This window comes from Oreochromis aureus, linkage group 10, assembly GCF_013358895.1.
Source record: "Oreochromis aureus strain Israel breed Guangdong linkage group 10, ZZ_aureus, whole genome shotgun sequence".
NCBI lineage: Eukaryota > Metazoa > Chordata > Actinopteri > Cichliformes > Cichlidae > Oreochromis > Oreochromis aureus.
This window is the reverse complement of record NC_052951.1, coordinates 24735367-24751628: the sequence shown is the minus strand read 5'-3', so window position 1 is coordinate 24751628 and position 16262 is coordinate 24735367. Positions and strand designations below refer to the sequence as shown.

Sequence of the window (16262 nt, the reverse complement as noted above, 5' to 3'; positions counted from 1 at the left end):
AAGCTGAGATTTGACTTTTTTCCACTTTGAAAAGAAGAATTTGAAAACCGTTGTTAGTGTCGAATTGTGTTCAGTGAAACTCACACACCACTGACCAAAACACATTCAGAATAGATCAAAGGAAAAAAGAATAGTGGGCAAGACTTTAAACATGTTCAGACTTCACTGCAGCCAACAAGGCATCTATATTTAAATCTAAACAGAGCGACAGGTTTGTACAGTGCATCTTCACCCTGTAGGAAGATTGCACCTCATGCACTACTTAATAAGCAGGCAATGCCACAATAGTGAAAACATGTCCTACCTTAAATCATAGCTTTCAAATACACAAAGCATAACAAGCAAAACATAATGTTTGATTTAAAATGACAAATGAACCTTGAAGTTTTAAATGTGCTGATGAATCCGCGTGAGGTGTACAGTTAGGTCACAGCCCATCTAATTCGAATCAGCCCAGACGCAGCAAGTGGCGTGCGGTGTTTAAACATCCCTCAAAACTATACATCCTACTCACATCAATCAAGATTTTTTTTTTTTCTTTTTAGGTATAGAAGTCTCTCTGGAGAATCCATCAGCGAGCAAGAACATGTGCCAAAAATCCTGCAGCAGAAAGGCTGTAAACCGCTGAAAGGACCAGACTGCTTCCCTCAGGAGTCTACGTTACTTTGCCTCGCACATTGGGAGTAAGCCAACATTGACTTCCAGGTCTGTACTAAATGTACAAAGGAGACCTGGTTGGCTGGTAAAACACTTACAGTGTCTGCCGAATGTTGAACTTAACAGTAACCGTTGCTGGTGGACAGAAAAGGCCCTTGTCTTGTCCTCTCCTGGTAACTTGAAGCATCTTGGAAACAGACAGCTGCCTAAGAAGAAGGGATTTTGTGCAGAGAGCCAGTATTAGGTTTGGAGCAGAGCTGTGTGTGGGGAGCCAGGCTGATGCTGATCCAACAGGGTGGGTCTGTCTGACTCGGCCCGTCTGGCCTGGAGCGAGAAATCTCCCCCACCCAACCCCCCCACAGACATGCGGAGCTGTAAAAAATGTGCGTAGGGTGTCGATGCATGTGTGCACATCTCTGCAGGCAAGCGCGCAGGCCAATGAGTGACGTCGCACTGTATGGATGCCAAGCACGCATAGATTTGTGCACGCGCTATTGTGAGGCATCTCAGTCAGCATAAGGGGTTGAGTGCATATGCATTTGTGTGAACTGTGTGATTGCGAGAGAAGAGGAAGAGGGCTCATATAGCCAAGTAGTCTGTGTCGCTCTTTCCATTTCTCTGTCCTCGCCCTGACCCTACCTAACATTGCATAACACCAGAGACTTTTTCATGCCAAATGAGTGGCCGGGTGTATGATGTTGAAGTGGCTGGGGGATGATTATGGGAGGGTGTGAGAGGTTACAAGTCAGTTACATCAATCAGATGAATGCAACAAACTAAAGTCGAATGGCATTTTCAGGACTGGTTAAAAAGAAGAAAATCCATTTTGAAGGGAAGCTACAGGTAGAAGGTAAAGTCATAAAGCACTGACACGGATCAGCCAAAACAACAAAACTACTGGCAGAGAAAGTTAATAACAGTTGATATTTCATTACAAGAGAGGCTGTCAAGAAGTGTGCTAAATAAAGCAGCAAGCAAACCGTCAGATCTTGAAACTGTTGTGTTGAAAGCAGATTAGGACTGGTTCAGAACGGCACGTCTTAGGGGTGTTTCGGCAGTGGTTAAAGGCTTATGGGTGTGCTTGTGGAGTGAAGGCCGGCCAGTGTGGTCTGATCCTACAGAAGAGCAACTGTTGTACAAACCAGGGTAACTGAGTAAATGAGGCTTTATGTGCTCATCCTTATTTTCAGCCTTTTATATACTGTTAAAAAGCTGCATGCACATTAGACCTTTATCACCCAAGTATCATACAGGCTGCCTGGACTTATTTTGTAACTTTGGCTGTAAAATTACAAAATTATGCATTACAAAATAGCCCAAAATGGTTGAAGTGTTACAGTAATGTCACACTGAGATGATTTCTCTCTCTGTGTTCAGACAGTATTACTTTGTGAACGCTTTGTGCTACCGTGATACACCGAATATCCCCTTAGAGCTCATCTTCTCCTTTTTAAATTTTGTACACGGACAACGAACTCCTTCTAAATCATAGGCTTCATACAGCCCACTTTAATCTTTAGGCTGGACCATTGAAGCTACATGATAAATGTGAAAAATCCCATAAAACATGATAGTTTATTGCACAGATTGTCTTGTAATTACAAATGTTCTGTAAATTTCGTTTGTTCTGCAGTCTTTCTCAATAGGAAAAGCTGTAAAACTTGTGAAAATACAGTTAAAAGTTCAAAATCTATACAGTCCTTCACATTTTCTCAAACTGTCCAGTGGGCCAGATTTGAGTCTCCAGTGGGCTGATTCAGGCTCCTGGGCCTCATGTTTAACACCCCTGCTGTAGCACAAACATTAAGGAGTTACAGTAGGGTAAAATGGACCCCATACCATAATAAAAATACAAAACAAAAAACCCACTGAGCTCAGGTTGTGTATAAAATCCCCCTTCACTGCTCATTTAGAGGGGAAATCCCTATCATCTATTATGGACAGCCACACTCACCTGCTGTTCAGATGCTCAGTTTATGAGGGGCAGCCAATCAGAAGAAAGTTGGCCTTTGAGGGAAAGGAAGTAACATGGCTTAGTTTTTACTGGACGAAGTTGCTATTCATCATCCACTACGCTTACACTTTGAACATGCACAGATAGCCCAGTGAGCTTTGTCTTACACGTGTCACAGTCATGACAGTTATCTACCAAGCAATCTAAATGATCTAAAAAGCACATCAAACACCAAACTATCGTGATCAAATGCCCCACCATGACTTGAAAATCATAAAGGAAATTAACCTGTAACTTTATGGAAAAAAATAGGATCCAGGAGGTTTGGCGCTTGAGCAATACATAACACTAAAAAGACTCATTTTAGTTCAGTTTGATACATTTTTAACCCCCAGCTTAAGGGAGTAAAAAGTCTGAAGAACAAGCAGACATTATGCTTTACAAGTATCAAGGAGTAAGAAAATCACTGAATCAAAAAGGAAGCCACAGGTAATCCGAGGGGTCACAACTGTAAAAATAAATGTAGACAAATTACTCCATAAATAAGGAATTCTTGGATAACTTGAGGCAACTTGAGAATATTAAGAATATTGAGACTATAAAGAAGAAAGATGCTTCTGTGTTTCTGTGGTTCCTTTCAACTGTGGGGAAGAAAAAAGATTAAAAGAAAATCGAGCAATAGGAAGATTTCTCTGGTGGCTCGTGTGGATTTTGGCGTGTGAGGATTGTAAACGTGCGTCAACCCAAGCTGAAGAAAATCCAGTAAATCCATACATGTCGGTTGCCTGAGAAAAAAAAAAAAAAAGACACAAGCAGCAAGCCTTTTCTGCCCAGACACTTTTTTTAGTCTTTAGGCTTGGTTTGATCTGTGAAGTTCCTCCCTTTAACCTCTTCTTGCCAATAGTTTCACTCACAGCAGTGCAAATCCAAGTCAGCAGATTACTGGTTGCGGGCTTGTGTACACATACATTTTCCTCTCATTCTTTATTTTGCTTCCGAACTTCCTCTCTCTCCTCAAACAGAACGAAGCGCCGAGGGGGGTTTGCGGAAAGAAAACAAACTGTGAAACTGTAACCTGTAGCCAAGGAAAACTAGCTGATGGGCTTTCCTCCCTAGTGCCTCGGCACACAGTGTACCGATACAGTTTACCTGGCAGATACCTGCAGCTGAAGGTGCTGCCATGGCTGCTCTCTGTCCAGGTTTCAATCTCTGCAGCACTGTCCAAACACCTCTGCCTAAATCTGTACTAAATACATACAATATCCCTTCTTCTTCTCATCAGTTTCTCTTCATATAACCTCCCTCTACACTCCCTCCTTGTCAGCACTCTGTAGTTTAAAAAAAGAAAGAAAGATATGATATAAAACATATGTTAGCTACTCATAATGAAAACTTTCCCCTTCCTTAAATGGACTGTTTCATAAGTGTACTGCTGTGTTCTGCTCTGAGGGCCTCCTGGGTGTGGGACTGCTGACCTGCTGAGCCAAATGTGCTGCCAAGTCGTTACCGTGAGAGAGGGAGGGAGAGCAGAGGGCAGGACACAGAACGGCAGCATGCCATCAGACACCCTGCCAGCCTTGGCTGTAGTACCGATGCACTGACTGACCGGTGGGAAAAGACTAACTGCCATTGTTTGACTCGAGTAGTTATAGAAGTGAAAACATGCAGGAAGAACCGAGAAAGGAAAATATATTCTTTCGCACCTGCTTTCTCTCCATCATCCCCATTTCCCCAGTGAATCAGGTCCCAGTCATTTCCCCTCTCTAGGAATCCTTACAGGTCACCTCACTAAAGTTTTAACTTTTAATTTCCAGTCCTAACTCTTTTTTTGCTTGCAGAGCCTGAACCTCCACCCTGAACTCCTCCTCCCCTTCAACATTCATGAAGCTCTCCCTTCTCTTTGCCAGTTTTATTTCATCTCAGTGAGCAGTTCTGAGAAGCCATGTTGAGTAAAATCTATGATTTCTCAGTTCCAGTGTTGACACAAATGTATAACTGTGTATATTTTGCAGTTTTACAAAACAAAATACAATCATCGGTCTCAGTTTGGTTTGGAAATTATTCCAGAGCTGTGATCAAACCAGGTATGAAACCAAACTTTTCCAGAACTCTTCAGTCTAAACTTCTGATAACAGTTTCTGGCACAATTTTTGATACTGCAGCTATCATTGCCTTCTATTTCATACTACTGATATAACCAAACACCATGGTTATCTGAGAGGAATGGTATAATGGTTTGGAAATTATGGTTCACTCTCACTTGCTCAGAACTAGATAAAGAAGATCGATATTACTCTCGTGTCTGCTGGTTAAAGTATGGATCTGGACCCAGGGGGTGTTCAGCTTGTAGTATTGGGCTAGGTCACAGAGGAAAGCCCGGTTCTATCCAAAGGAAAAATACATGTCAACAACCTCTGATACTCTCTAATTAACAATTTATATCTTTTTTCTGTGATTTTCATTAGATGGAAACATCACCTATTTAAATATGTTGCTCAAAGCATCTACCAAACCAGTTTTGGTAGATGCTAGATCTTTTTATATTTTGCTTCCAAGCAGCCCAGACATTCTTATAATTTTTTAAAATGTTTTTTCTTTGGACGTTTGGTGCTTTTTCACCCATTTTCAGTCCAGTCTAGAATTTCATTTCTTTTGTTTGTTTGTTGAATAACTTAACACGGATCTGTGATGAATTAAAACAAAAAAGACACCTAAATATCTGACCCTTCAGTTGATCCATCTACTTTTCAATTAAAGCTCATCAGAAATGGTCTCAGTGGAAGAATGACAGTCCAGAAGCCTTTCTTAAGATAGGGAAATGGGGAGAAAAGGCTGATGGATGCCAAAGTACACAAGTACTGCTCTGAAAACAGATCTGATGGAGTGATTGGTAACAGCTTCATTTTTCAGTATAATGATCCCAAACGCACTGCAGTAAAAACATACCTGATAGAGAAACAGACACTACAACAGTATTAGTCATGTATTGGCCTCCCCAGAGCCCAAACCTCAACATTATTTAAGGAGTGTGGGATCATCTTGACAGAGAACAAAAGGCAGCAGAGTAGGGCTGCCACGATTAGTCGACTAGTCACGATTACGTCGACTATCAAAATCGTCGACGACTGATTTAATAGTCGACGCATCGTTTGAAGCTTTGTAAGATCACAAAAGACGCAGGAATAAGTAGTAGGATTTAAGAGTGTAATAACGGACTGAAACAGAAGATGGCAGCACTGCATGTACAAGGATGCCAGCTGCCGTTACACTCCAAAGAAGAAGAAGCAGCAGTGTCCCAGAATTCATAGCGCGGCCCTGCTCAGTTTTCAACAATGGCGGCAGCTAGTTAGTTTTAATATTACTCTTATTAATCTTTCTGGGTCACAAAATAAACGTTTAACATATTTTCAGGCGAGAATGTAGCTGTGTAAACCTCAAATATTTGCTCAGTTTATCAAGACACTGCATATTTTCAAAAGCGCTCCGACGTTTTCGGAGACGTCTGTTACCCACTAGCTCGATAGCTAGCCGGGGGCAAGGCTCACTAGAGCCCGTGAGAACACCGGACTCCCGGCAAATCGTTTTCAAACCCACCACTGTCTTTCGCTACTCAGGTTAAACATATATAAGTCAGTTAGATAACTTAAAAATGTTATTGTTTGGCCTTTTTTGAGTATTTTATTTGTTCCTGAGTAAATCGGTTTGGCTGAGATTAAAGTTATAGTTTATACACGACTGAATAAACGTCAAGCAGACAACTGATTATATCAGTGTGAGATGTTCGAGAATATACTCCGGTGTCCCGTTATATTTTAGATAGCAAGGAGTTTATTAAACTTTACCGAAACAATCTGTAAATCTCATTAAATTTAATAAACTATCATCTTGTCTTTATTTTTAGTTAGTACATACCCTAAACACTTAAAACTGTAAGCTAATGTTATATAAGAGCAAATGCTGCTGGTGCAATAAGCTGTACGTTTTACGTCCAATGGATGCATGATCCGATTAGTCGACTAATCGCAAAAATAATCGGTGACTAGTCGACTATCAAAATAATCGTTTGTGGCAGCCCTACAGCAGAGGGACCAGCTTTGAATATCTTTCTAGAAGCCTGGAGACCTATTCCTTAAGGTTACTTAAAGAAATTAGAAGAAAGCCTGGCTAAGAGAGTTGAATTCAGGCTGTGCTGAAAAATAAAGGTGGTCAACCCAAATATGGAGTCAAGATCATTAGAACTGCCAAAAATCTAGGCACCAGTTTAGCTCACTGGGATGAGCGGGCAACCACATGCTGTGTGGCAGAGAGTGGCAGGCCCAGGTTCGAGTCCGACCTGCGGCCCTATGCTGCATGTCTTCCCTTTTCTCTCTTCCTCCGCTTTCCTGTCATTCTTCACTTCTCTATTCAAAAAGGCCAAAAATAAAAGCATAATAAAAAAAAGAAGAATTGCACAAAATCTGCTTTTACGTTATATTTCAATAAAGCTTCTATTTCTCATTTTCCTAGAAAAAAAAGGGGTGGCTCTAGACTTGCACAGTACTGTACCTCTAACTCAGACATCATCATCACTATCATCTAAACATATAAACCTCTACTGCACCTATACCCAGATTTCTTCTTCTCTTTTTTTTAAAGGTCGAACGTTTACCTAACTTACACTATCCAATCACTGTGTCACACATTGCTTCAACATGTTGCACGCTGATTGGATGCGAGTTGTGGGCGAAGGGAGGGTGTTGGGGCAGCACTCAGGAGAGGAGTACAGAAATGGAGAAAGCTCACAGTGCATTAGGGACAGCACGGTGCAATTCGTTCCATTGGCAGCACTTCAAAGAGGAAGAGGAGGGGGATAATCCACCCCAACATTAGCCCCCGGAATCTTCCACCACCAACACGAACACCCGCACACTCACACGCAGACACACATACACACTTGTTCACAAAAGCAGCAGGCTGGAGGCTTTGGTCGTGGGGTCTGATTGGGTTGGGGTCTGGGGATGACGGGATGGAAGGATGGAGAGGATTTTTCAATTTGCCCGCAAATCAGAGATGATTGCAACACTATCTTGCACACAGACACATACATGCACTCAGAAACACAATGTCATGCACACAACACCTCCACAGAAAAATACCATATGCAAAGAAAAAACAAAGCAAAGCAGGTGGACCACTTGCTCATAGAGGTGAAAATAGGCAAAAACAGGTCAGCTACGGATGACAGAGCAGATACTTACAGGTGGTGTCGGCGTGAGAGATGGAAAAGTAAAAGGAGGAAGAAAAGTGAAGAAGACGGATGAGGTGAAAGAGAGCTTGCGTATCGACAGCCACTAGCATCACAGCAGTGAGCTGTCAACACTCACTTGGCCAAAACGTGACCAATTGGAGATCAATCCTCCTCATGGGTGACTTGCCAGCAGCAATTCTAATCTATCCGACTTTCTCAGTTACACAGTTGGGCAGTGGTCAAGAGGAACGCTGCTAGATTTGGAGCCAGCCAGATTAAACACCTTCAGATCAACCTCACGTCTTGATCTGCAATCACAGCACTGCTTTCAGGCTATTAAATGCTGTTTTGAACATGCCTCACAAAATGATCATTATTCTGCCTCATTTGGACAAAAACAATTTGAAAATTCAGACTTTGTGCACCAACAACTCCAAGCTTCTTAAAAACACAATAACATTGAGGAAAAGTCACTATGCTCAGGGTGTCTGTCCTAATATATAAAGCAGAGTACTTATGGTGAAGTATGGTCAGTAACTACCAAGAGTTCCAACAATTACATGAATTTAAGAGTTCAACTACTACAAATTACAGCTCCAATACACCTGATTATTAATGGTGCTAAATGGAGGTGAGGTGATGGTGACACATTACTGTATTTGCATATCAGCATCACTCAGTGTGAGCCCAGTTGATTGATAATAGCGAATAAGATGAAGCAAACAGTGTCAGTGGCAGATATTTGTCTCTAAGAACTTAAGAAGAGCCTAAAAACAGCAAAGTTATTTTACATAATAAATCAGGAAAATAAATGACAAAATCCCCAAAACCAAAATGTCAGGGATGTAGAAGCTCATCTGTCACCACTCATAGTTACTACAAAGTTTCCTTGTCATTTATTAGCTGTACTTCACAAACGAATGAGAATTCAAATTAATTGACAGTGACAAATGGGACTTTAACCTTGAGAACAATGTGGTTGAAGAGCCATTAGATGATCACTGTGTGTCAGCTTAATTAAATTCTGACCAGTACTGTAAGAGGAGTACGGACAGCCTTGCCAGCAGATGAGCCATCAGTCTTTTGGGCGCACGAACTGAAAAAAATAGGGATCAAATGTAACTGTCACTTCCCCAGTGTTGCCATAGCAGCAGCGTCTCAATAGAACGCTGAAGGGTGCCAAGCAGAAACACCGAGCAGAGTGATACCAAAACTTCTCACAGTCTACAGTATGTACGGCATTTTATTTTTACTAAGAGCTGACTTTGGACTCCTGGAGGTTTCTTCCTGTGAAAAAGCAGTTTGTCCTTCCCACTGTCACCAAGTTCTTGCTCATAGGGTTCATCGGGGTTTTTCTCTGTATTATCACAGGGTCTTTCCTTCGTAATATAAAGAGCGCTGAGGCATCTGTGGTGATTTGGCGCTTTATAAATAAAATTAGTCTCTCTATTATTCCTAATGTTTTTTGTTTGATACAAGAAGGCATATGGGACATTAAAAATCACAGAAAAATGATTTTCTATTTACATTTCTGTATTAAGTGACAGCCAAATGATGTTCCTCATAAATCTGCAATATTTGGATGTAATATTCAAGCTAAATCCAACATGTGTTCATGGATTGCTTTAAATCCACCACGTGTTTGCATTTTTCACAAATAGGACGGAGTTGCCCCACACACTGAGGTACACGTAGGCACTGTCTTTACATACTCTGAGTAAATAAGCTGTTTCAACTGTTATTTCCTACTGACTGCTTTACTGTTTTGTGACAGAATGAAGAGAGTTAACTTTTGAAAGCTGAAGTGGTATGGTTCGCTTCTACAATACACACACACACACACATCAATAATGGGTGGTCAGGAGGGAGAAGAGTTATGGAGTCCATGGACACACTGACTGGTTGAGAGGTTAGAAAACTGCAACAATCAATAAACCCTGACCACCAGAGACCACTGCGGTGTGGCTACAGTTACACAATTCTCTACACATCTGTAGAGTGGTCTTCCAATCACAGAAAATAGTGTACATCGACAGTGATTTGCACAGCTACAGAATATCTAAGTATAGCAGGGGCTTTCAGTTATTTGGCTCACCCAAATAAAAAGTGACCTACATAAAAAGGTTCAGCCCACTGTTTAGAAATGACAACCTGGCTCTGTGGGAAGTGATTTGTGACTCCATTATTTCAAGTTAAGAGGTGGAGGAATTATCATCTAAAAGCCAAATTAACACCGTGGGACGCTGGACAAAGCACGCTGATCCGGTGGTCTAATCAGCACTGAACTTAAGTCCACTGGTCTTACCAGCTGAGGCTAAATGGGAAAAACTAAGGGGCAATTAACAAAAAAAAAAAAATCTCCAATTATCTCTTGTGTTTGTATTTGAACTCTTTTAGTTTTGTACATAAAGGTCATTTGGTTAATATGGAGCCACCTAATTACCAAAAGGTTTTCTTACTATGAACAAAATTAAATCACCCAAGCTGAACAAAACCAAGGCAAGCCTAACACAGTCTGAAATTACACGCCAACGTATTTAACAGGAACTTAGAATCTGCTGACAGAAATATCCTTGAAAGGGTTAAGAATCTCTCTGCAGTGAATATTTTTGGTAATTTATTACGTGAAGGTAAGCAGATATAATACGAGTTTTTAGATGGTGGGAATGATATAAACAGTTGTCTAAAAGTAAAAAAAAACAGAGGACTCCTGCCGCATGTCCTTGGCGAACCGCATTTACGTGTATCCCCCTAAATTTTGGCTGCAGTGCATGTTTGGCTGCTCGCTGTAATTTAGATCCTGTATAGTTTGCAGGGTCAGAAAGAGGTTTTGAGAGCAGTGCAGCGGCAGCAGAGAATGCCAATGTACTAACAGAGCTCTGGAGTGAGGTTTTGAAGATGGGTACAACTAATTCATGAAACCAGGCAAGAAAATGAAAATATTAGTGCGCATTCTGCAGCCAAATGTAAGCTCTGATACTGAAATCAGCAAGGGAATATTTCAGCATTTAGAAATAACATCAACACTTAGCATCTACAGTTACAAACTACAAGCTGCAAACATTTAATGTAGATAATGATAAGTTTTCTTCGATTGCAGCTCAGTGAGTTTCATAAAAGCTGGAGTGTGTTTTATTTAAATGTTAAGGAACATTGTGTTAGGCAGGGGAAAAAGAAAAAACTTCAGCAGCTTCGTTTCTCTATAAATAGATCAACAAATTTCTCATCGCACCAAGATACTGCTAACCCTCCAAAATGTGATTAATCTAGTTATAACAGCTACGAATGCAACACAACATGCAGCATTTTGAGACTAATCTCGACTACCCTTTGAAATTTCTTCACCTGAGAGATGGGCCAGGCTTCCATTAAATCTTTCAACTTCCTCATCCACAGACACCTTTAATTAGACTTAGCAGTTAAAGCTTCAAAAGCCTCCCCGAACTTCTGCTTCCACAACCACAGAAGCCTGAAAAGTATTTTTCCCCCGGGCTTAAAGCCTCCAGTACAATTAATGCCCATTAGCTCGCTCTTACGTTAGCCTCTAAATCGGGACACTTGGTCTACCCGAACTCATCAACAATCAAGGTGTAGATGTAGCACACTGCCAAAAATCACACCATGCATGCAGTTCTTAAAATAGACAGTATCATGAAATTTACCATATTTGATTACGGAGGTCATTTGGGCCAAGCTAGAAACCATCTGAGGTGCCTCAGTAAAAGTAGGGAGTCGCTGCGGAGCACCTTTTCTGGTATCCACCAACAAACTCCAGATCAAAGCCTTTCTCTCCATGGCACGGCAGCTGCACAAGCATTACCATCTCTTTCTCTGGGGAATAACAAACTGTTTCCAAGCAGGGGGCTCAGGAGCATCACAAAACGAACCCAGAGGCTCTCAGAAAAACGAAAAAGAAAAACGTCTGAACCAATTTCCACTATAGAGCTGACTTTCCACTTCCCGAGGGACTTACAGTTTGTACTGTATGCTATTTCTGTGCTCCGGGTCACCTGAGACGGAATTTTCTGTGAAGTTTTTTCTCCAAGTCAGAAGCGTGGGAGAGAAAAACACGCCAAACAAATAAACAAACAAACGAATCTGAGGAAATTCCTAGAGTGCCACGCTGACTTTTTACATGAAGTAACTAATCTGTCACAATGATCACAGATCACAGAAAAAACAAATGAATTCTCCACAGTTGGTGGATTTTCACTTACATTTCCAACACTTGGCTATCAGTCAGTCACTCATTATATCCCTGAGTCATTTCATTACGCCGTCATCCTTTGAGCCATTCATTCATTTAACATCAATATTCATGAGAGCAAAAATCAACTTCATATGATACTGTCAATGATCTTTTTAATTAACGTTCGGAAAAATGTAAATTAACTCGGAAATTATATCAGCGATACAGGGATGGATCAAGCACCGAGCACGAATATTCGCAAATGTTCGAAACACACACACACCGAACACACACAAACAGATAGAAATGATCTCAGAATAAAGCAGTCTGCAAAGAAACAAGTTTTCTTTGGCTTCATACCAAACAAACATCGAAACAACGTCTGCATCTGATTTTCCAACTCACTCTTTCCAGGTCCTGTCGGAGGTGTGTGAAGAGTTTGAGGCGTCTGTAGAGGACGTCCTGCTCCTGTTGGGCCAGGTTGTCCACCTCGTCTCTCTTTAAGGTCACCAGAGGTCGATTAAAGTTGGCCTTCCTCTTCAGCTTCCAGAACTGATATAAGTAGTCCACCTTAAAACGTAGACACACATTTACCTGTTACGCTATCATAATGTTCGCATCACTGCCATGTTTGATTTCAACTCAAGTCAAAGACGGCAGCGAGAAATTTCATGAAGTTAAAAATCAGTGCGAGCATCTTTAACTGGTCATGGCTTTGCTATAAATCAATGAAGGCGCTGTAGATCTATTGTGCTTTCAGAGTATTTCCTTTTTTGTTGTTTTTAATTGTCAATTAGAGGCACTGAAGTATTAAAATGTGCACATTTGTGCAGGAGATTTATTTCAAAAAGTCATCCAGCTTTGGAAACTTTATAGTCATATGAAACTTCAACAATTTTCTCAAATTAAGGATCAAATCCTTGAATATTCTTTGTGATTTTAAAGTCAAAGAAAAAAGTTTACAAAGGTCTAACAAAATTACAAATACACATATAGTCACATTGAAAAGAAAGGACTCTATGCTGTCCTGTGAAAAACTAGGTGCACCAGTACAGCCTCAATACTGTAGGAATGTTTTAAATTAAATAGCCCCCAGGTGCTGCTAATCAAATACACCTGATAAATTGATGATCAGCAAGTGTGAGCAATGCTATAAAAACTGAAGTTTTGGTAGTTTGCTGGTCAGGAATGGGGATCCTCACAAAATCAGCCCAAAGCATATCTTAAGTTTGCAAAATTGCATTTGAAAAAACCCAGAAGACTTCTGAAACAATGTCCTTAGGACAGATGAGACCAAAGTAGAGATGCTTGTCCATGATGTATAAGGCAAACACAAACACCAACTGTCAGGCATGGTGGTGGAGGGGTGATGATTTGGGCTTGTTCTGCAGCCATTCAGTTGACCAGAAACTCCTCTGTATAGCAAAGTACTCTAGAGTAAAGTGTGAGTCCAGCACATGGCTGAAATTCCGTCATGTAACAAGTAAATGAACTTAAGCACAGCAGCAAACCTACAACTGTCTGAAAATAAGAAGAATCACTGTGTTGCAATGACCCTAACCTGATTGAAATGCTGTGGTGGGACCTTAAGAGAGGTGTGCACACATGGAGTGTGAACAGTGTGAACTGTTTTTAAAGAAACGTGGGCCAAAATTCCTCCACAACAGTTTGAGAGGCTGATAAAGTCATACAGAAAATAATTACTTGAAGTTACTGAAGCTAAAAGTTGTTCGACCTCACCGAGTGTACTGAGTTTTTCACAGGGCTGTGTAGAGTCCTGTGAAAACATCATTTTTCCCATGATTGTAAGACGTGACATTTTTCTTTTGTTAAAGATCCCCATTCATATTCACATTTGAAGGATCAACCTTTTACACCAAGGAAAATAAACCGGGACTGCACACATTCAAGAAGTGCAGCACTAAGAAAAATGTTTCACTCATGATCTGAGTAAGCAATAACTCTTCAAAGTCTGGATATCTGACAACATGGCTACAATCCCAAGTATTTCATTAGTGTATCCAACTACAATGAATACCTCGATTAGATCATACACTGCAGGCAAGACACGAAGCACACTGAGGCACTGTGGTGTAATGTGGTTGCCCCAACCTTGCCAAGGAAAGTGAAGCGGTTCTTTGACAACACAACACTATTTTCTCATAGATTTGTGACCTTAACCACAGACAATATCAGAGTTTTTTTTCCTCTCTCAGCTCTATTATATTTTTAAAACCCAAAATGGCCCTGCAGTGTTGACTCAGTATCAAAAATTCTTTTTTAAAAAAAAGAACACTTTCAAATCCATGGTTTAGCTTTCCTAGTAAAAAAATAAATAAAATAAAAATAAGACGTTCCAGCAGCAGCGTCCATGTTTGGAAAGCAGATCAGAGCATGGTCTAAACAAATATCTGTAACTCATCATGCGGTCTACGAATACCTATGAATGGGGAACACTTGAGCCAGTGTGCTAAATCGAGGCAAGTACATGATTAGTCTTCTCATATTTCTATAATTTTATACTCTTAACACAAACACATTTTTCTGACTCGGCAATGTTCTCCCAGATTTCATCAATCAATAGGAGCCTTCAGCTTTTTGTTCTTTGGACAGAAATGGCACTTCCTAACAGCTTCATGCTTCGGTGAATCGGGCGTTCTGAGATGCTCTGCTGCACGTCGCTGCTGTACTGAGCAGTCACAGTATCTGCATACTTGCTCTCTCTTAGCAGGAACAAGTGCTGCTATTATGAGCTCTCTCATCAGTGAGTTTTTTCAGCCACTCATCTTGTTGACTATGTCTGTGCACTTTGTGCCTATACCTGAGTCACTGTCTAGAGGAGCGGGTATTTTTTGATGCACATAGAGGCGTACCTATCACAACGAGTGTTTAACCTCATTTCTTAGAACTTAATGAGAAGCTGTAGGGTCCTAGCTTAACACACCTGGGAGACGGGCAGCCCCAGGTTTTCGGCAACCTCCCTGGGTTCCACGAGTCGGTAAAACTCATCCTCCAGCTCCTGAAGCTTCTGCTTCCTCTGGCTCACTTTTTCTCTCTCCAGTTGGTCGCGCTCAGCCCGCTCCGACGCCGACACTGAAACCAGGTGCGATACAGACCTCTGCTCCGGATCGCTGCTGCCATTCGTCTCGTTTTGCTGGTCCTGCCGAAGCTCGGAGGTGAGACCGGTGGCGGCCCACTCGGGTCTGGCTCCACCGTGTGCGCCGTTGGCGGTGGAAGCGGTGACGTGATTGCCGTTGCTCAGTCCGCTTGAGCTGAAGGTGCTGTTGGTGTTTGTACTGGTGTTGCTGTGCTCCAGGCAGAAGGACTTGAAGCGCACCTCGTCGTTCTCGGCCAAGATGGTCTTCATCTCCAGGCCGTGATCGAAGGCGCAGGTCACATGGAAGGCCACAATACAGGAGGGCATGGAGCACTGGGAGGAGGGACAGAGAGGAAATTGAGTTAAGGGACACACAAATAAAAAAACATGTCTTCATGTTCTCAGACATTTTGTCAAAACTGTTTGTTTTAAGCTGTCATTTTCGGTCCATTTATTGCGTTATCAAGGTTCCAGAACAAGTGCAGCAAAGCAGAAAGACAGGCCAAGTCACAACAAACACAGTTTTCCCATTTCTGCTGACATTCTGGTAACTTGGGATATGTTTCAATATGTGTGTGAGTGCATGTTTCTCAGTGCTATCCATTACAGGTCATACTAAGAGCTGACCTCCCACTGAGTCCCTCCAGGCATGGTACAATTTTGTGTGTGTGTGTGTGTGTGTGTATGAGAAAGCGAGAACCCTTGTGACTGTACTGGTGTCACTGCTGCATGCACATTTGTTAGTATGTGTGAGTGTGTGTGTGTGTGTGTGTGTGTGTGCAGGTCTGCACTTATCAAAGTAGTTCAGGATTCGGCAGGAGGCTCGTTGGTGACTCTCTGCACTGCAGTGCGTGTTAAAAAAAAAAAAAAAAATGACTGATCCGACCGACTCAACCATCTGGAAAACAACTTTTCTACAAATGTCTCTCTCCCTTTATTTCTCTGTTCTTATCCTTATTTGGCTTTTATGCTTCATAAAAACTTTCTAAAAAGCTTTAAAAAGTTTTAATTGGAACTACTTCCTACCAAAGAAACAGTCCAGTCCTAACTGGCATTGGGCTTCTCAGCATTTCCAAATGTGGTTTGTACGATGAGGCAAAAAAAGAGAGACATAACTGGCTAGAATATTCTTTTTTGC

General features: G+C 41.4%; 1 protein-coding gene across 3 annotated transcripts in view; it reads right to left on the bottom strand.

The window, feature by feature from the left end:
* The window catches only part of jade2 (jade family PHD finger 2), a 222592-nt gene that overhangs the window by 67539 nt on the left and 138791 nt on the right, over positions 1 to 16262 (bottom strand). For all 3 annotated transcript variants that reach the window (XM_039617918.1, XM_039617919.1, XM_039617920.1), the window contains exons 9-10: positions 14972 to 15457; positions 12433 to 12597 (exon numbers count right to left, since the gene is read on the bottom strand). In XM_039617918.1, coding sequence (XP_039473852.1) covers positions 12433 to 12597; positions 14972 to 15457 — 651 coding nt within the window. The remainder of the gene's footprint in view (positions 1 to 12432; positions 12598 to 14971; positions 15458 to 16262) is intronic.